The sequence below is a fragment of the Excalfactoria chinensis genome, chromosome 2, assembly GCF_039878825.1.
Source record: "Excalfactoria chinensis isolate bCotChi1 chromosome 2, bCotChi1.hap2, whole genome shotgun sequence".
NCBI classification, from domain to species: domain Eukaryota; kingdom Metazoa; phylum Chordata; class Aves; order Galliformes; family Phasianidae; genus Excalfactoria; species Excalfactoria chinensis.
The window spans coordinates 57,728,583-57,748,930 of record NC_092826.1 but is presented as its reverse complement, the minus strand read 5'-3'; the positions used below and the strand labels follow the sequence as shown (position 1 = coordinate 57,748,930).

General features: G+C 37.7%; 1 protein-coding gene across 1 annotated transcript in view; it reads right to left on the bottom strand.

Moving 5' to 3' along the window:
* LOC140248793 (dynein axonemal heavy chain 5-like) overlaps positions 1 to 20,348 on the bottom strand; it is a 144,593-nt gene that overhangs the window by 35,133 nt on the left and 89,112 nt on the right. Inside the window, exons 62-70 of the mRNA XM_072329829.1 lie at positions 19,283 to 19,459; positions 15,273 to 15,467; positions 14,322 to 14,477; positions 13,883 to 14,065; positions 7,852 to 8,022; positions 7,063 to 7,441; positions 5,746 to 6,017; positions 3,707 to 3,871; positions 249 to 516 (exon numbers count right to left, since the gene is read on the bottom strand). Coding sequence (XP_072185930.1) covers positions 249 to 516; positions 3,707 to 3,871; positions 5,746 to 6,017; positions 7,063 to 7,441; positions 7,852 to 8,022; positions 13,883 to 14,065; positions 14,322 to 14,477; positions 15,273 to 15,467; positions 19,283 to 19,459 — 1,966 coding nt within the window. The remainder of the gene's footprint in view (positions 1 to 248; positions 517 to 3,706; positions 3,872 to 5,745; positions 6,018 to 7,062; positions 7,442 to 7,851; positions 8,023 to 13,882; positions 14,066 to 14,321; positions 14,478 to 15,272; positions 15,468 to 19,282; positions 19,460 to 20,348) is intronic.

Here is a 20,348-nt window from a genome sequence, read left to right as displayed (position 1 = left end):
CTCCACTGACAAGATCCACAGGGTTTACCCAAACAACAAAACACAATCAATTTCTGTTACAGAACAATGTCAGTTTTTCTCCCCAAAAGATGTATGCTTTACATGTTGCAAGACTGATTTACTAAGAGCCGTATTTAGCACTTTGAGAGAATAAGGACTAAAGCATAGTGTAGATTTCAATGATTCAGAGAGGAAATAAAATCAAGCCTCTTTTTCTATGCTCCCCCAGGAAAAGCATGGTTTCCTACCTTGAGGTGGTTCGTTAGTAAATTTGATAGATGCCTGTAAAAGATTAATAGGAAACTCTGGGTGAGCCTCTGTAGTTATCCAGGTCCTGAAACCTTCACTCATTGATTCTGTCGTTGTGATGGTGTCCATTAATTCATTAAGAAACACTAAGCCAAGGTGGCAGTTCTGTAGAAGGAGCCATCCTCCATCTTGCATGCACTGATTTAACAGGCGCCTTGCATGGACTTCCTGGCCTTGACCCATTGAAATGGCGCGACAGGGAATGTTCTGGAAAGTAAATAAGTTTTTATTTGTAGTTTTTTAAAAATATAATTCTCTGCAATAATTGGCCACATGATTACTGCTTCTGTCAGCCAATATATAGTGACATTGTGCCACAAAGAAAAACACTAACATCAATGGGAGTCGATTATAGCAAAACAGAGAAAACAGAAAAGCATAAGATGAAAAAAGACCTCAGGAAGATATCTAGAAAAGAAAAACTGGCCATATACAACTATAAAGCTGTGTAAATAAAATGCAGGAAAACTCCCTCTTGCTTAAATTTCTTTCTGTCCTTACTTATTAATAAGCGATCCCTAGACTTAGGTTGGCTGCTGTCTCCTAACCAGGAAAATTAGAATCCCCAAATTCAGTTCCGTACATTATTCCACATATATTGTAAATACAAGTGGAGCTGGAGGCAAGAGAATTGATGAAAAGACTTTGTTTCCTGCCCAAGACCTACAGCTGACTATCCCTCATGCCATGAGCAATGAACTTCATAAAGACTTACCAGTCTGGGCCTGTCTTCATCTGGCTAAAAGCTTAATGTTAGATTTTCCTGCTAGGGACTGCCATCGTGAAACAAAAAAAAAGAAGAAAGAAAGTCATCCAGTCCTAAACAGTGTGGATGAGGCTGTAGGAGAGAAAGTTTGACCATATAGATACAGGGTGTGATGGGTCATTTCGCCTTAGGATCAAAGAACAGGTCCTGACCAGGCTTTACTGAATAGCATAAACAGAGCTACTGTATATGATCCTTCACATCCTGGAAAAAGATTTAAGAAGAAAACACCGAAGATTAGAAAGTAATTATATCCTGCTCTCAGATCAGTATAAAAATGGAACTCCAGCCAAAAGCAGGAAAACTAAATAACGTGAAAGAAGTAAAGCTGAATAAGCTGTGAAGCCATGTGTAGAAGGGACAAAAACTTTCTTTTCTACAGAGTATCTGAGTACAGCTAGCAATCCCATAAGTCAGACGCTATCACCATCCCTACAGACTGCATAGATATTCAGCAAGTTCAGTATTCCTTAACAAAGCATCTGCTCATAATTTGCTCCTCTTAGCAATGTTACCTCTCAAATGCACGCTCATTAAAGGTTATAGAAACATCAAGAGAAGGAAAAAATATTTTTTCACCATGGATTGTCCTTCTTTTCTTACTTCTAAAAGAGTTTTATCCCTTCTAAAAGACTTTTATCCAAATATTTGCCTACAGAATGTTTCTGTAAATAGTGAGTCACACCAGTATATCAGTGTCATCTTAATGCTGATGAAATTGCTATAATTTTAGTCATCCCGGTGTCCCTAACAGTTTTGCTAAAGGTTCTATGCATCAATCCCTAAATAAGAAACAAATAGTATAATAATTAAAATATCCAGTTTTAATGAAGTTAAAATGCTAGGCAGTGTGAATTTCATTTTCATTCAGAAGGTTGAATTTTCACTCCAAGTTCAAATGAAATCACTGGAGGCATAAATCCAACTAGTTTTAAAATAGACCTAGCTAGCTTTATAAGGGTGATTATATAGCTCAGGAGTCACAGCTAATGTTTCCATTTCTTTGAGAAGTGGTCATCTGAAGAATAAAATTTTAGAGTGAAAGATAAATTCTGGTTATTAATTTGAACACTTCCAACTGTAGAAAACTGATTTATGTTGCTAATATAATTTTTGGCCTGGCTTATTATTATTCTAGCTATGCTTCCTTAAAACACAAAAACATTTTAAAACTGCCCACTGCAATACACTTTAAAAATGACAAGAAAACCTGCTGTTTTCTTGACAGCCAAAATTAGAGAACACTTTCTATGAGCACTTGCCCCAGACTGACAAAGGCCTTGCTTTGGATTTGATGGAATGGGAGAATGCTTTGTTCCCCCCACTGCTGACTTTAGTGACTCCGACTTAAGTGACCGGCTGACTTCAAGTGACACTGTAGGGAGTTCAGCACACCTCACTCCTTACATGGCCAGTGGGATAGAAAAACTCAGCTCCTGGATGCAAGTCAAAGTTACATTTCAATCATGTGCTCTGAAATGCTTTCACAGGCACCACTCTTCACTGATTACAAAAAAAATAACTCCTATCCAAGAGAGCATAAGTACCTATCTAGGAATCTGATTTGCAGGATATGCACATTGAAGGGCAAATTGGGTGACAGAAAACACCATCACAAAACTGATACTCAAATTGGTATTCATACCATAGGCCATGAAAAAACAATTAACAAACAAACAAACAAAGAACAGACTCCAATTGAAAACAGCTAAAATATAAGGGACTCAAAAGTTGTTCATTTCCAGCCTGTTCTTCCAACACATTTCTTCCACTAAGTCTAAAAATCCTGCTCAACCAACTACCTTGCCTGTGTTGGTACATTGACTGGTTATTTGGTTTAGGGACAAAGGTCTTGTCCTAACATTAAGCACTGATGCAAGAGTTAGATCCTAACTTTAAACATTCAACATAATGATCAGATAAATAAAATAAAAGCAGCCTGGTTTTCAAGGATGAGCACACAAATTTTCTAATTAATAACAGAGATTGTGTACTGTCCTCACTTTTGCAAGTGAATTTTACTTAGTGTGTAAAAAATTCTGCACCTCTAAATGAAGATACATTCTATCAAGGAGGAAAAGTAATGGAGAACAACTGTGAATAACATATTCTCAGGAAAATTATATTTGCATCTATGCTGTGACTTATAAAACACAAAGCATGGAGTGCTGTAAGAAATGTTGAATTTATCCCTGAAGTGAATTGATGGACGGGGTCTCCAAAATCATTCTGTCTATCGCTACATTTTTATATTGTTAATTTATATTTCTGTTCTTCCTGCAACTGTCTTTACTGTGATCTCCTGCAGTGAATGGGGTGGAGCTTACACCGCAAGTAATGCTTTGTTCTTATAGCTAAGTCTTTTCACTAAATAATGGACCATACTAGTCTGCTACACAAAGACAGAGGGCTCATTGGAAAAAAAGACCTGGAAAAATCAGGAAAGTAACATTTTCATTTCCTCAGAATATTCATTTTGGTTACTGATCCAAAATTAACTTGCAGAAGACAATGGTATGAATAAAAAAATCACCACTAGAACAGACATAAAACATGGAAATAACATTTCTAGTTCAAGAGACAGACATTATAAATGTCTTTGTCAGCTCTAGCAAACTCAGTTTAGGATACCTTTGATTTCGCAAGACGTTCTATATTTTCAGTGGGGTCAGACCCCACTGATAAAAAGCATGTCAGAGGTGTTCGACAGTCACTTTCTGACCACATTGCTTCCATTTCAAGTATAAATCCTTCTGCGTATTTCACACCAAGGGATTCTGCAATGTAGTGTCGAGCCTAAAAAGCAAATCAAAACAAAACAAAGCTATCAAAACCATAAATATTTGATTTTTAATTTACCAGGTTGGTAGATAGCCAAGTGAAAGAGTTGCTTGATACCCACCACATTAGCTCCTCTAAGCACATACTGTTGACACTGGATATACAGCATAGCAGACTGGGTAAATCTTTCAACTGACTAAGTTACAGTCTTCCATATATTTGTTGGAAGTGGAAAAAGAAATTCTCCCATCCAGTGGTTACTCAGTTCATGTCTCTTATGCTTACTATCTAATTCTACAAAAAATAAACACAGCTCAGACTACAGTCTTAAAGGTCTCAGCCTTTTCTATGTCTCTATTTTCCTCTTTTCATGGACATTTTCTAAAAGGATTTTTAAGCTGTAAAGGATTTCTAAGGTGTATGAAAGACTTTTTTGAAAGCCATGATTTTCCAACTGTGCAAACAACCAGCTGAGGTGTGCATTATGAAAAGAAACACCCAAGATCAAAGGAGACTGAGCCAGATGCCAGATCCAGAAAAAAACACATCCATCAATAAACCTGCCACTACTGTGACTTTTGTCCTACTGAAAAGAGGTGAAATTTCATAGTGCTTGGAAAGCCAGTAGGGAAAGAAGAGATAAAGATATAATAACAGAAAAGCATCTCCTCTTTCCTCAACAATTAAAATAATTACAGTATTTGAAACAACAATCTTTCTCAAAGGTGGTTGTGCAAGACAAATGTTAGTATTGCTGGATGAGCAGTAGCTAAACAGCAGTCTGTTTAGATTGTAGAAGGTGAAGCTGCCATACTTCTCTCCTTTGTCCACTGAAGTGTAGGAAAGGAAGATAAATATATCATAGTATCATAGTATTGTGCGAGTTGAAAGGGACCTTAGAGATCATCGAGTCCAACTCCCAGGATTCAAGCCTTCTGTGTAGCAGAGCGGCACTTCTACCGCTTGCGCCACAGGGGGATTCGAACCCGGGCCTCTGGTGTTGCAAGCGGCAGTTCTACCACCGTGTGCCACCTAAATACAGAGTGCTATTACAACATACAACATGTAAAGCTGGGATATGGAAGAAAAATCACAGAATCATAGAATCTTAGAATCACAGAATCATAGAAAACCTGGGTTGAAAAGGCCCTCAAAGATCACTTAGTTTCAACCCCCCTGCTGTGTGCAGGACCACCAACCACTAGATTAGAAGTGGTTGCAAAATCAAAATCAGAAGCACTACTTTTCAGTGCAGCTGAAGATTAAAAAAAAAAAAAAAAAAAAAAAAAAAAGAGAGAGAGAGAGAAAAAAAAGAAAAAAAAGAAAAGAAGATATAATCATATTCTCAAACATCTCTTAGAAACTTGTATAGAGAAGAAAATACAAATATCACATACTGTTGAGAAACTGCAATCCCATTGCAATTTCTCTTACAATATGTGCCATGAGGCAGTCATAATTATTACCTCCTCACTGTGGAGGGACAGGTAAGTAAAAAGTTCTGCTATTTTATTGCACCCGTCATCAAAGTGAACTGTTTCCTTTCCACATCTTGTGTGAAGAAATACGGATGCATCTTTTAATTCACTGGATGAATGCAAATGCTTTACAAGTTTCAGGGCTCCACTTACTGAACACCATAAAAAAAAACGGCCAATATTTTTAAAAGTCAAATACAGTGTTATTCAATGCCCTCATGTGTTACATTTGAATCAAACTATTTTTTCCTATATATATTAGTAGGGCTTCAATATCTTTCTCATTTTTCAAAATACTTCACTCTGTGAGAAAACTATGATAAAAAACAAAGTCATGGAACATAAGTTTAGAATCAGTAGTTATAGAGGAGATGCCACATAGCATAAACACCATATGAAAGTATATCTTACTTGGGCAACTGTATGATCAGGGCACCAGCTACGGACAAGGAGAAGTTTACGGAACTGATCCAGTAAGCTGTCGTACCCATCAGGAACAACAGCTTTTTCAGGCGCCTCTGCATCAAACCAAGCTTTCCAGGCCTTTTCATTCCTAACAACTTGTACCAGAAGTTCATTAAAAGGGTGCAAGCTAGACAACTGCACAAGATTGAGCCATGTCATGTCAAGGATCCACTTTTTTGGTTTTGGTTCCACAGAATTTAGATCCAGACTAGCACCTCCTACAAAGCAAAATATTTATATGGAGAAACAAACAGACAAACAAACAAAGCATTGTTAATGCAGAAAATAATAATAATAATAATAACAAGTAATCCAAACTACTGAATTTTGTTATTTGAGGGATAAAAACCTTTGTAAAACAGGACACAGAGACCTAGAATTATGCATAGAAGAGTTATTTAATGAACAATGAATGGTCTCAGTGTCTCCCAGAGGTGATATCCCAGTATTATTTGAGCTTCTTTTCCTCTGTCTGGAGAGGTAAAGCAATACTTACTCTACAATACTTAAACTCAAGTGTTCTGTTCAGATGTAGAAAGGATCTATGGTTAGTCCAGCCCTCCTTCACCTATTCTACAGATTGACAAAGCACATGGTACATTCATTTCCACGACCGCAACTTCAACAGTTCACCCACCATTCCAGCATCATGCCCATTCGTACCTCGAATGCAGCTAAGCCACAGCTGAATATTAAACTGGTGTTCACCAATCAAGCTAAGATATCTGGATGCAAGAACCTGATTGAACTTATCTTCATTTGTGACCATGCTTAGCATATCTCAGAGACAGTGTTTGCCCCCACAAGAACTTCATAAACTATACCAAAGTTTTATTTTGTCATGGTGTCTTAGCAATGACACACTCTGGTAGCATAATGTAGTGAAGACGATACATTGTGATGTTTTACAATGTCCAACACATTTCTACTTTCTTTTTACAATCTTACTTAAATGTGGTACAAAGTACCCATGCCTTACTATGCCTGCTCACCAGCAATCAAGAGAGATTTTGTTGACCGTCATCCAATGCAAGACTGTTAAATAAACTCATTTTAGCATTATTTTGACAACAAATAGTCTACATTGTTTGTTTTGTAGATTTTATATTGTAAACTTCTCTTTTGCAATATGCACGTGTTCACTCACCGGTTAAAAAGCACTGCTCCTAATGGATAGAACAAACTGCTAGTGTAAGCACTGTGAAATCTGAATTTGGCAGTCCACAGACATATGCAAATAGAGAATATTTATGGAAAAATTACCTTTGATCAGTGTCTCAAACTCACTGTGTGAAATTTTCTTGGCCTGCAAGTCAATCTTCAACGCCAGCAGCAAAGTAAACAGGAATCTGTGATTTTCATACAGCCCTCGAACTGTATACTTGAAGACTTCATAGGTGAGATGCTCAATTATATACAGCACCCTTTTTCCTGTGATCTGAGACCTCTGAGATCTTTCCACTGACAGGTCAAAAATGCCAAGAAACTGCCGTAAGGAGGTTTGGTACATGACATTCACCAAGCTCATTTCCACAATTAAAAAATAAAGAATGCTGCCACGACCAGCAACTGGCCGATACTCTTCACGTGCAGTATTGATTTTCACCTCTGTCTCCGCTGCTATGCTTAATTTTTCACTGACCTTAAAATTAATTGAAAAGACAATGCAGATTTAGTCATGTCATTTGTGATTTAGACTGCACAAGCAAAAGGAAAAGGTTTTGATTAAGATCACACTGGTATTTTTAGTCAAGCTTTGTTGGTGTCTCAACAGAGGCAATTGTGTCTTCATGTGCTCAAACACAAAGCACAGCAGGACTTGATTCAAATTAACACTTGCAAGGTACATCTGGAATATAGGAAATTATCCAGGTAATAGTTTAATTTTGCAACATTTTTATAGCGGACAATAATACTATTTCTACTATTTATTAAGAAGGATAATGCTGCATAGAAACTGTAGATTGGAAACAAAAATAGAAAATATATCTTTCCACAGATAATCTTCAAATTACAATTACAAAATGCATCTGCAAGGCACTCAAAATTTACCTCTTCTGCTGTTGTTTTAGTGATTCTTAGGACTTCTATTAGAGACTCATCTTCAACCAAAGAGCCCTCTGTACTCATTAGGCGAAAGAGTAGATTATCTTCAAGCTCCTGCATTTTCCTCCTGTTAGATGTCACTTCCTCCATCAGTTGGACTCTTTCTGCCTCAAGTTCCTGGACTCAGAAAATCAGACATTTTCATTAACTGATTTTTTTTTAAAAAAAAGCTGTAAAACGGCACAGAAAATTTGATTTAATGCATGATAGATTGGAGGGTTTCCTGCTTTTCTATAAAATATGGAATCATTATATGCTAGAGTGATTTATATGTATACCACATTTGTTTGATTAATGTTGCGCACTGAGGAGTGAATATGCATCAGAATTACATGAACAAGCTTCCTCAGAGTAAGATGCACAAAGCACCGAAACTAGCTTCCAATGGGAAATGATAAAAGCTACATTGCATTAAGTACTTAAAATTAAATCAGATGAAGGACTGAAAAATGCATTGTACGGGCTTATTTTACATTGTAGGGAAATTGACTGGGTGGCCTATTCCATTTCTAATTTCTATCATCCTGTGACTTTGCAAGATACACTCCTCCACTGCTTAGAAAACAGAAAATACGACAATTATTATCTATGTGTGTGGAATTTTTGTGCAATTTCTACAAGACAGGCGATGGCAAGTGACAATAACAGAAAAATCAACACAATGCCAAGTGAAATGAGGCATCTGTATTGCACAGTCCTACACAGCTTAGAGACACCTTTGCTAGGTGCTTTATTTAATCAATCAAGTCAACATTCCTGTAAGAAAAAGGCAGTTAATAATACCAGTCTGCCTAAACCTACGGCTCTGGTTTATTTTCATTCTTGTCAAAGTGACAAGTTAGAGAACAAGGAGATGTATGAAGTTATAGAGTACATGGGAAGCTCTCTAGGATTTCAGAGAGGGAGTGACAAATTTCTTCACTCTCACTAACTTCTTATTTGGAAATCTGTTTATAATATATTCTCGGGCCATAAAATGTAGCTGTGTGGAGGCTACAAATAAATGAGCACTAAAAGAAGAGAATGACTTAAGCCTTGGTCATTCAGATTCATTTTCTGCATTATCTCCTCTTTCATTAACACACACAAAAAAGGTCAGAATTACACAATAAGACCAGTTCTGCAGAGTAATTAAATACGCATTTAAGTATGTGCTTATATTCTAAGTATGGCCATGCTTTTTTAAGAACAGGCAGTATATCCATTCTATTTGTAAGACTTTAAAGCGTATCTTTCAAAAAATGAGCAAATATATCAGATGCCAGGCTTTTGCTTGCGAGTGGATTTCACGAGCACAGTTGTAACATTAAGACTAGCTTCTCTGAACCCAAACATTGGCATCAACTTCTTTATCAAAGTAGAAAAAGATGCTGATGATATTTTTTTTTTTCCAAACAGATAGAGGAGCAATCTTTGAAGCAAAATAAATAAATAAATAAATACTTCTTTGATCATGTATTTCATTGATCACTGTAACAATCATTAAGAACGTCTCGGTCCCTTTAATCTATTACTTTAGTTCAGTGATAATAAATTTGTCTTCTTGTTTCTAATAGAAAACCTGCTTTTCAAATTCTCTCTTAATGCTCTGTTTTTTCTTTGAACTAAATTTATCAGAGCTCCCTTGGCTATCCATGGCAAGACATTCATCTCTTACTGAGACGGAATAACTATGATTTCTTCATATCTGCTGAATGGAATGGTTTAATAAATGTGGAGCACCTGCAGTAATGTCCCTGTGCAGTAATTAATGCTAATACTAAATAGTTACCCTTGCAGCTCCCTTCAGCTGCATTGGATTAATATTTTTCAGTAAATAATTTTTAGCTTGTATTACTGTATACATTCAATGTGAATTATGTAACAGCTTTGTCCAGGAAAAGAAAAACTACACCAGACTAGAGGCCACCTGCACCACTTTTTATCTGAGCATTTAAAAGTAGAAGCTTCACTACAAGCCATGAGAAATCACTTTTCTATCTTGAAAAGACATTGAAACCTCCTTCTCTCAACAGAGATCCATAATCACCAAATGCCTGATGAGGAGGAGGAAGTGGATGAGACCTTCTACAAACAGCTGAAAGTAGCTTCATGACCACAGGTACTGGTTCTCATAGGGGACTTCAATCACCCTGAATATTTGCTAGAAAAACAACATGGCCAGGCACACATAGCCCAGGAAGTCCCTTCAACGCACCGAAGATAGCTGTCTGAAGCAGGCAGTGGAGCAGCCAGTGATGAAATGTGTGGTACTGGACCTTGTTCTTATAAAGGACTGCCTGTGAATGTGAAGGCCAGGGTCAGCCCTGGTTGCAGCAACCATAAGATAGCAGAGTTCAGTATCTGACATGGAAATAAAAAGGCAATAAGTAGCAACCCTGGATTGCAACCCTGGATTTTAGGAGAACCAACAATGACTTCTTCAAGGACCTTCCTGAAGGTTTCCCATTCATTAAGCGCTGGAAGGTAAGGGGGCCCAAGAGAGTTGGTTGATATTCAGGCACCACTTTTACCAAGGTCAAGATTGGTGCAGCTTCAAGAGTAAGACATCAGGCAAAGGTGGCAAGAAACAGACATGGATGAGCAAGGAGCTCATGGAAAAAGTCAAATGGAAGAAGGAAGTCTACAGAATGGAGAAAGGGGGTCTGGACACTTGGGAGGAATTTAGAAACGTTGTCAGGGCACGCAAGGATGTGATAAGGAAGGATAAGGCCCACTTCAAATTAAAGTTGGTGAGGGAGGTCAAGAACAACAAAAGGGATTCAAGTTTGACAGTAGCAAAATGAAGACTAGGGAAAATCTGAGTCCTCTGCTGAATAAGGTAGGTGCCCTCTCAGACAATAAAGTACACTGAGAAGGAGGAGTTACTGAACACTTTTTTTTGTTTCAGTTTTTACTACTAAGACTGCCCCTCAGAAATCCCAGACCCTGGAGCTAAGAGAGAGTCTGGAGAAAGGAAAACTTCTCCTTGGTTGACAATAAACTCACCGCAAAGAAATCCATAGGTCCCATTGAGACATACCCATAAGTGCTGAGGGAGCTTTCAGAAGTGATTGCCAAACCACTCCCTACCACCTTTGAAAGGTCATGGAGAATGAGAGAGGTGCCTGAGGACTGCCAACACTGCACCAGTCTTCAACAAGGGTACTAAGGAGTATCCATGGAACTACAGGCCAGTCAGCCTCACCTCCATCCCTGAGAAGGTGACGGAGCAGCTTATTCTAGATGTTGTCTCCATCCAAGTGGAAGAAAAGGAGATTATAAGTAGTTGTCAACATGGGCTCACAAGGGGAAATCATATTCGACCTCTCCGACCATCCTGACTAAGCTGTGTGGTGCAGTCGAAATGCCTGAGAGTTACAATGCTATTCAGAGACTGAGACTCTAGCTGCATCAAAAGAAGTGTGGCCAGCAGGTCAAGGGAGGTAATCCTGCCCCTTTGCTCCGCACTGATGAGATCTCACCTGGTGTATTGCATCCAGATGTGGAGTTTGCAGTACAGGAGAGATTTGGACCTGCTGGAGCATGTCCAGAGGAGGGCCACAAATATGATCCAAGAGTTGGAACAGCTCCCCTATGAGGACAGGCTGAGAAAGCAGTGGCTGTTCAGCCTGGAGAAGAGAAAGCTCTGGGGTGACCTGAAAGTATCTTTCAGTATCTAAAGGGGGGCTATAAGAAAAAAGGGGACAGATTCTTTAGTGTCCTATCTCTATGGTGATAGGACAAGGGGAAATGGTTTCAAACAAAAATAGGGGAGATTTAGATTGGATATAAAAAATAACAGTTTTTTTTACAGTAAGTGAGATGCTGGAACAGGTTGCCCAGAGAAGCAGTGGAAGCTCCATCCTTGGAGACATTCAAAGTTGGGCTGGACAGGACTCTGAGCACCCAGATGTAGCTATAGGTGTCTCTGTTCATCACAGGGGAGTTGAACTAGATGACCCTGAAGTGTCCATTCCAACTCAAAAGATTCCATGATTCTATGGTAATCTTCTATGTCATGACCAGCTGGGTAGATGCAGGGAGAGCAGCAGATGTGTACCTTGACTTCAGCAAGGCTTTTGATGCTGTCTCCTGTAACATCCTCATAGATAAGCTTAGAAAGTGTGGGATCTATGGGTGGACAACAACGTGGATTGAGAACTGGCTGACTAGTAGAACTCAGAGGCTTGTGATCAGCAGCACAGAGATTAGTTGGATGCCTGTAACTAGCAGTGCTCCCCAGGGGTTAGTGCTGTGTCCAGTCTTGTTCATCAACTTCATCAGTGACCTGGATGAAAGGATAGAGTGCACTCTCAGTAAGTGTGCTGATGATGCAGAGCTGGGAGGAGTGGCTGACACACTAGAAAGCTGTGCTGTCATTCAGCGAGACCTGAACAGACTGTAGAGTTGGGAGGAGAGGAATCTGATGAGATTCAACAAGGACAAGTGCAAAGCCCTGCACCAGAGAAGGAATAGTCACAAGCACCAGTACAGATTAGGGGCTGACCTGCTGGAGAGGAGCTCTACAGAGAAGGAACCTGGGTATTCTGGTAGACAACAAGCTGACCACAAGCCAGCAGTATGCCCCTTGTGGCCAAGAAGACCAATGGTATCCAGAGGTGCATTAAAAAGAGCACAGCCAGCATGATGAAGGAAGTTTTCTGCCCTCTCTATTCTGCCCTGGTAAGGCTATAATGGGAGTACTGATTCCAGTACTGGGCTCCTCAGTTCAAGAAAGACAAAAAACTTGTAGAAAGAGTCCAGTGGAGAGATACGAAGATCATTAGAGGCCTGGAGCATCTACCTTATGACTATAGGCTTTTACTCCCAACAGGGCAGGAGTAAAGTTGATGGGGCCAGGTTCTTTTCAGCCTTGCACAGTGACAGAACAAGGGGTGATGGGAAGAAACTGGAATATAGGAAGTTCCACATGAACTTGAGGAAAATTTATTTACTTTGAGGGCTATGGAATGCTGGAACAAGCTGCCCAAAGACAATGTGGAGTCTCAGATATTCAAAACCTACCTGGACATTTTCATGTGTAACCAATCTTACTTTTTTTTTTTAATTTGAAAGCAGCAGCTCTGCTAACTCCAAATTTGTTACCTTTTCTTACAAAAAAATGCAATTATGAAATACTCATTTTGAAACATATAAGACATTCCATTTGCTATGAAATACAACTTCCATGCTTTCATTTTAATGGGAAAAGAAGCAAATATTTCATGTTAGAACAACTGAACAATATAATGTATTTATTGGCTGACTGACGCAGTACAATATAAAATAATAAAAATGAAAAAAACTAACCACAATTCACATTTGTCCCCAGTGTCTATGATGAATTGACTTCCAAGCTTTTGGGTAGTCAGTTCAATTAGATCATATGAAAAAAAAGAGGAATGACTGAAGAACAGGAATTGTTTTGGAGGACATCTCAGATCTTGTATTATGAAATTAAATTTCTGAGAAACACCCATGAGAAAATTCTCTTCCTTATTTTCGTTTCCATGTAATCAATAGAAATTTGATTCTAAGTGGGGTCAGGTCTGTTTTGAGGGCTCCTTAAAAATTTCATATCTTCTTGCACGCTCGAGCTGGCTGGCAAAAGCAGATTGAATTCATAAGCATTTATTCATGTAATTCATATTAAATTTTAAAAAGAATTTAGAAATAAAAGACTTTTTTTTGACCAAAAGAGGAGAATTCGCTATATATGAAGGAATAAAAATGCTTTATGTATGTCATGTATATGCCCATGATGTATTTTTAATGAATAATTTTCTTTTTTCTCTTTCCAAGGCCAGATCTTATAACAAATGTTTAGATTCTTCAATTCAATTAAGGACCAGCTTCATGCTGTCCTTCCAAAAAAGCAAGAAAAATAAACTTACACGTACATTTTTGTTCTTGCATTTTATTTCAGCCAAGACATTCATGGTGCAAATACTGAACAAGTCTTTCCTCTATACAAATATTGCAAATTACTAGATACCTGTTTTTCTGTGAGGATGACACGGCCAAGGAGCTGATCTTCCAACCCTCGCATAGTAACAGTAAAGTCAATCACTGTGGTTCTTGCACTGATTTCTGGAGTATAGGCAGGATTAGCCAACTTTGTTGTCATATAAAGGGTAAACCCTTTCATGAGATCTACCTCCTTGTCACCTACTTTCACCTAAAAATAATAATAAATAAAAACAACTTAGTTTTCAAAAGCTGAAATCAGAAAAACAGTCATTTTATCAATGAAAAACAGATCTTTTTTATTATTATTTCATAAACACTTTCTAAACAAATAAGAAAAGTCATGAGTTCATTGCTTGTCTTTTTAAGCATAGCAAAGGTATGAATCTTCATATCATCCAGATTATCAGATACCCAGCACAAGCCCGATGTGGTTTTTTTTCTTTCATGTTCACAATTCATCTTACTTTGTGTGCTGAACCAGATTTTATGAAATTTTTTTCCAGGATGTTATCTAGAGCAGGATCAAGTTCCTCTCCAATGTTTTCTATTAACAGGGGTCGGCCAAGGGACAGGCTGTCTTCTATATGACTTCTGAAGAACTTGTGGTTCATGGCTGTAACCTAGGAAGATTGGGTCACAACATAGCATGCATTTGTAAGCATACAGAAAACAGTACAAAATGTATTTCAGCTTTCAAAAATCATACTTATCCTGGGATATCGTAGAATCATAGAATGTCTCGAATTGGAAGATGGAAGGAACCATAAAGCTTACCAGAACAGGGGATCACTCTTGTTTGTTTTCTTTACTGTTAACTGTATATGTAGTTATCTCTCTATCTACTATTGATCTATCTATATTGTTACTGTATTTCATTAATACCTTTTAAACATTGGTGGATTATGCTCAAAACACTAGTGTAAAGCAGGTATTTATAGGTTATGGTCATGTACCAATTAGATATTGAATGGCCAATTCAGTTTCCATTTCACAATATCAAGTCTTAAACTTACTGAGAATCATAAATGTAATAAATTTAATGTAAGCCTTTGAGATTAGAACTGAACAGCCTTTCCAAGCATCTGTTATGACATGGTTTGGGGGTGCTTCTTATCAGAAAACAAACTGGGATAGATATGTTTTTCCAAAATTAAGACTTTGTCTTGCAGGCACTACTACTTTTAGAAAAATAATAGAGATTAAAATAATTAAATTAAAATTTTTCAAAAAATTAAAATATCTAGAGGCATATAACACAGGTTTTAAGCCGTTTATTATGTCATATCACACTGCATTGTTAGCTCTGCTATAAAATAGGTATATCCTTTTCAAAAAAATAGTATCTTTTTAGTCCAAGTGAAACTGAGGGGATGAAGCTAGAGTCCCAACAAGACCATATTAAATGAAGCATTTACCTGTAGTCCATTATTCTTTTCTTTATTTTTAATCCAGATCTTTCCTTGACCTTGTGGATCAATCAGCAAAGGATATCTAGATGCTTTAGTGACAATTATGCCATTCTGAATTGAAAGGTCATCATTTGGAAGACCCTGGAGGTTCCATTCACTGACTGTAGCACCGTCAACAAGCATACTGGTGAGGTTCAGGTCCTAATAGAAAACATGTATTGACAAAATTACTACCAGTTGAAGGAATTACATTAAAATATCCAGTGGAAGGGTTGCCTTCTTATTCTGATCACAACGAATGATGGGATGTATTTGGTAGTTATTATCTTTTCTTTCTTCAAGGCCTAAACATTTTAAAGTGGGGCAATAATAAAAGTGAATTCCATTCGAGCTTTAAAGGTCCATTAATTCTTAAATGACGTGAACGGCACCAAAGAAAGAGAGAAATAGTGTTGGAGAAACTCTGAAGACACTTCAGTATCTTATGGCAAACTGATTTTGACCTTGTCAAATTCTTTTCTTGCTACCTCATGTGGGTCATACTGGTCAGAAGAGCTTCCTCCTGACACAAAGTTATGAAGTGCCCTCCAATCATATATATGAGTAATGGATTGCTTATGGAGAAAGACAAAACATATTACAGACCAATAACCATGGGTTATCATTGAAAAATATTGCTGCTACAGTCAAAAATCTTCCCAGCTCATATACTCTCCTAAAGTTTGACTGTATGTAACAACCAACTTGCTTCATTTTATTCACTAGGAACACTGACTGACCTCTCAGAAATATGTATGTGAAGGAAACAGTACTTAAAATCACAAATCAAGCTCCCCAAAATATTTCTTGAGGTATCATGATAATGAGTTTAAAAATAATAAAATCGAATATTTTATATTTGTTTCTTTTATTTTTCACTCAAGAACTTCTATTTTTTAACTTTTCTCTACAAACTCTTCTAAAAAGAAAGAGAAAGCCTGTAAACCTTAAAAAACAAACAAACAAAACAAAACAAAACAAAAAAAAAAACAAAACACATAATTTAGCAGCTGATGTCTAAAACAAGATTTCAGGTGATAATTATAAATTAGTAATACCAGTGGTTGAAAGACTCAGAAAGTTTTTTTTTAACTCTCTGCTCTTTTTTCTACTCTCATTATTGAAGAATCTGAATGAAGCAACAGAAATTGTTCTCAGAAGGCAGAGAAACTTTACAAGTTTGGTTTCCTGTTGTGAAAAGAACATAAGAGAATTTAATGGCCAAAATTTTCAGCAACTGGAACCTAAAGCCATATTTAATATCCTGAGCAGCTGAGTAGCATCCAAACAGCTTTTAGTTTTTGGGTTGTTTAGTTAGTTTAAGCCACTCTGCAACTCTGAAACTTAGCTTATTTAAGTGCCTAGCTACACCAACAGACAGCTAATTTGAAACAGCTCTCTTTAAAATGCTATGCCTAAATGACTCATACACCCACAGCCAGTTAGTCTGTGACAAAGTAAAGCAGATGTCAAGCCTCTTCCTTGAACTACAAAGCGGCTTTTTTTTCCTGTGGTGTGAAGTATCAGGAGAGGCCCATCTGCTGCCTTTTGTGACTACTTAATTTGCTGAAAAAAAAATTATAACACTCTTCCATATACTGTCATTGAAATCATAATTCTGCCTTTAACTGCAGCTATCTAAACAGAATGGTAATTACGGTTTGAAACTCGTGTTAATTATGACATTCTGTGTCTAGCCCGTCCATAGGAAAAAAGCACAAACATGAGCAGCACAAAAATAATCAAAAAGCATTCCTCAAATTTTGAAGGCTGACACTTAATAGCAATGTGGTCAAAACATCTTTACAGAGGCAACATCTTGGTTCCTTCTTTCTTGTCCTCTATGGATATTATAAATCCAAGTTCTTACTGTGAAATGGCAGGAATCTTGACAGATATTCTCCAAGGTAAGCAGCTTTTAAGAACATTTTGTACACTGGGTTTGAGAAAGTCTCCCTGGTGTAAACGTATGTAGGATAAGTCCCATAACACACTGGTGAAGAATCTTGCCTGAGACTGCACTGTGACTGGTACTTTATTAATAAATCCATCCAGGCCTTACGTATTACTTTTCATCTAGAGCTCTCAGAAAGCTTTGCTGGGCAAGTCAGAATCATTAATCTTCATAAGTCATACCATATATTGGACTGGGCTGCGAGGCTTACTCTGCCAGCTCGAAGTCAATCACTGTTATGAGAAGCACTATCCACCATGTTAACCAACTAAATAGAAAAATAAAAATAAAATAAAAAGATTCACAAATAACTTGTATGAGATGAAGAGCCTTGACAAACCTCCTGTGGCTAAGCAGTCCCCCTAATATAGGTTTTAAGTGTCAAATCCCTCAAGAAGCTGACAATAAGATGCAGTAGGGATAGTAATCTACCTTCAGCACACTCACAGTGGTGCAGCCACAGGTGTACACAGGTTGCTCATCATTTCATGGAAAAGAGCCTGTACGGTTGCACCAGCACAGAGGTTGCTCACTTTATTAAAGTGAGTATATGATGTGTTCAGGGGACTGAAGCTGTGTGATGGGTCATTACCTCAGCTGCATTTTAGGCTACCTATATCTGCACAGACTTGGGCCACTTAAGGGGAAGCTGTAATAAACTCACAAAGAACAGCCTTACTGGTGACAAGCCTACATCAGTTTAGCAGTTTAAAGTGAAGCAATCTGAACTGGTGTAAATCCAAGTTTTTAGGAACACAGGGTTGTTTTTAACCTAATCATTTCAACGAGACACATGAAGCTAAACTATATTAAACAGTAAGAGGAAACAGCAGAGGGTGCAACAGGAGGGTATTAATTGCTAATACATGAGGGTGCAGAGGGGATATTTCTGATAAAAAATGTGTAAAAGTCCATCCTATTATTGGGTGTAAGAGTATTTTTATGTTGACCAAAAATTTAGCTACGCGAGGATTAAATGTGGAGTGTGAAGTCTGAAAAAGAAAAAACTGTTTCCATTTTACAGATATTTGGTAGCCAGTTAGATTATTAAAGCATCATACTTTAATAAATCCAAATGAAAATAATGGAACCTTCTCTTCCTTCACTATTTTCTTCTACTCCCAATTTTGCTTATTAAGAACAGTAAGTTAAAGCATGCATGAAGGAATTTGTTAGAAATAGGAAATAGATGAAAAAAAACCAAACCAAAACAAAACAAAAAAAAAAACCAAAAAACAGCCTTTCTTCCAAATTCCTTCTTTATATTTTAGATTCACAGTTCGGAGTGAAAAGTGGATATCTAGAGAAAGAAAAAAAAAATTAATGGCAACACATGAGACTGTAGGTGGTAAAAGTGGAAATAAGGCAAATGTTGGTATTTGATTGGGGCATAATTCCCAGCCAACCCAGAAGCCACAGACTAATCTCTCCATCTTCACTGTTCTGTGGGCCTAACTTGGGAAACTGCCTAAAAAACTCTAGGGGCATCGAAGTTAATCTTTACAACAAGATAACCTATAAAGTTGAGGGAGATGTTTACAATGGGTGTTCTCTTTGACACAGGTATTTCCTACTTTTGGTAAATGCTAGATGTAACTGATTTGCTCTGTGTCTGAAATCACAGATGCAACAAGGTAAATGCAAAAAACATTATTATGGGTGAAAAGTCTGACTACCTGACGGAACCCTTATGTTGCAGTAGATCTGTTCTAAACTTCTAATTTTGACTTCATTTCTATTTTATGGCATTTCCTTCCAGGACAGCAGATCACAGGTAGCCTCACTGACTTAGATTTGCCAGAGCCTTATCTTATGCACTAATATTGCAAAGCATGAAATTATTAAGAGAATTTTTTAGAAGCTTGGTTGTCAACTGTTCAGAATTTTTATTTATTAAAAATATGATGAAACATGACAGCCCATAAATAACTTTCCAATTAAGTATATTTCTGGAATTGATTGTTCTTAACATTACTTCTCTGCAAGGCAATAAATAAAGTTAAAAGAAAGTATGAACACTTACATTACTATATGGAATCTTGCTGTTGTTCATCTCTTTCTTCCACAAATGGAGCAGCAAATTCCTGTACTCCTGATTGAAAGGTCCAGAGTAGGAGAGAAATCCAGTGGCCAGAAGGACATTCCCCACTAAATGAGTAATTTGATTTTGAAAGTTTTTGCTGCTTTCTGTCCAACGAAGCTGTATGTAAAAATATTATAAAGAACTTAGGCTAAACTGACACAGACCTAACCATGAAGATCCAATTTCAGAATCTCTTTCAGTTAGATAACAGCTCTTGAACCACAAACATCTTTTTTCCTTTTTTTTTTTTTTTTTCCTTTAAATCATTCTTTTCCGAAGTAGTTTTACCAGAAGAGATGGCAGCCACCTAAGTGGAGATTACGTATCTCTGCCAACAGGCTGGCCAAACCAGTAGAGGAGGCTTTAAATAAGGAATGGAAAGGGAAGAAGAGGACAAGCAATAGAGCAGAACTGAAGAACCAGGCTGGCAAATAAAATGTGTAGAGTGATGTATACGGTAGAAACCTAACAATCAATAAAACAGGACCAGCTGAAACATATCTACATGAAAAAGGTGTTGCCTACCAGACAGAACCCCAGGATGGTTTTCGTACTGGTTCTGGGAAATCAGCACAGCTGGGCTCCTCTCTGAAATGCTCGTGCACAAATGTGCACAGCACAGAGAACAAACAGAAGGAATTAGAGGTCTGCAAGCAGCTACAGTCATGATCCCATGGGTATCACTGTGACACAGCGGCAAAGTTCCTACAATCGCAGTGCTACAACACGTATGTAGACTTGTTAGGAAGGACAGGCTGGAACGGTGAGGAGCAGTTTCCCTCTATGTGAGAAAGAAGCTGGAATGCATGGAGTTCTGCATCTGAGTCTCTGGGTGGTCAATAGTCTTTGGAAGGTCACTGAAGATTTCTGAGGACAAAGTGAATACAAATATCACTCCTATAAGGATAAAATGAATGACCCTTTGAAAACAGAAGGGAGTGCACTCAGCAAGTTGATACACTTGATAAATGGGCTGCTATCCAGAGCACACTGAACAGGCTGGAGA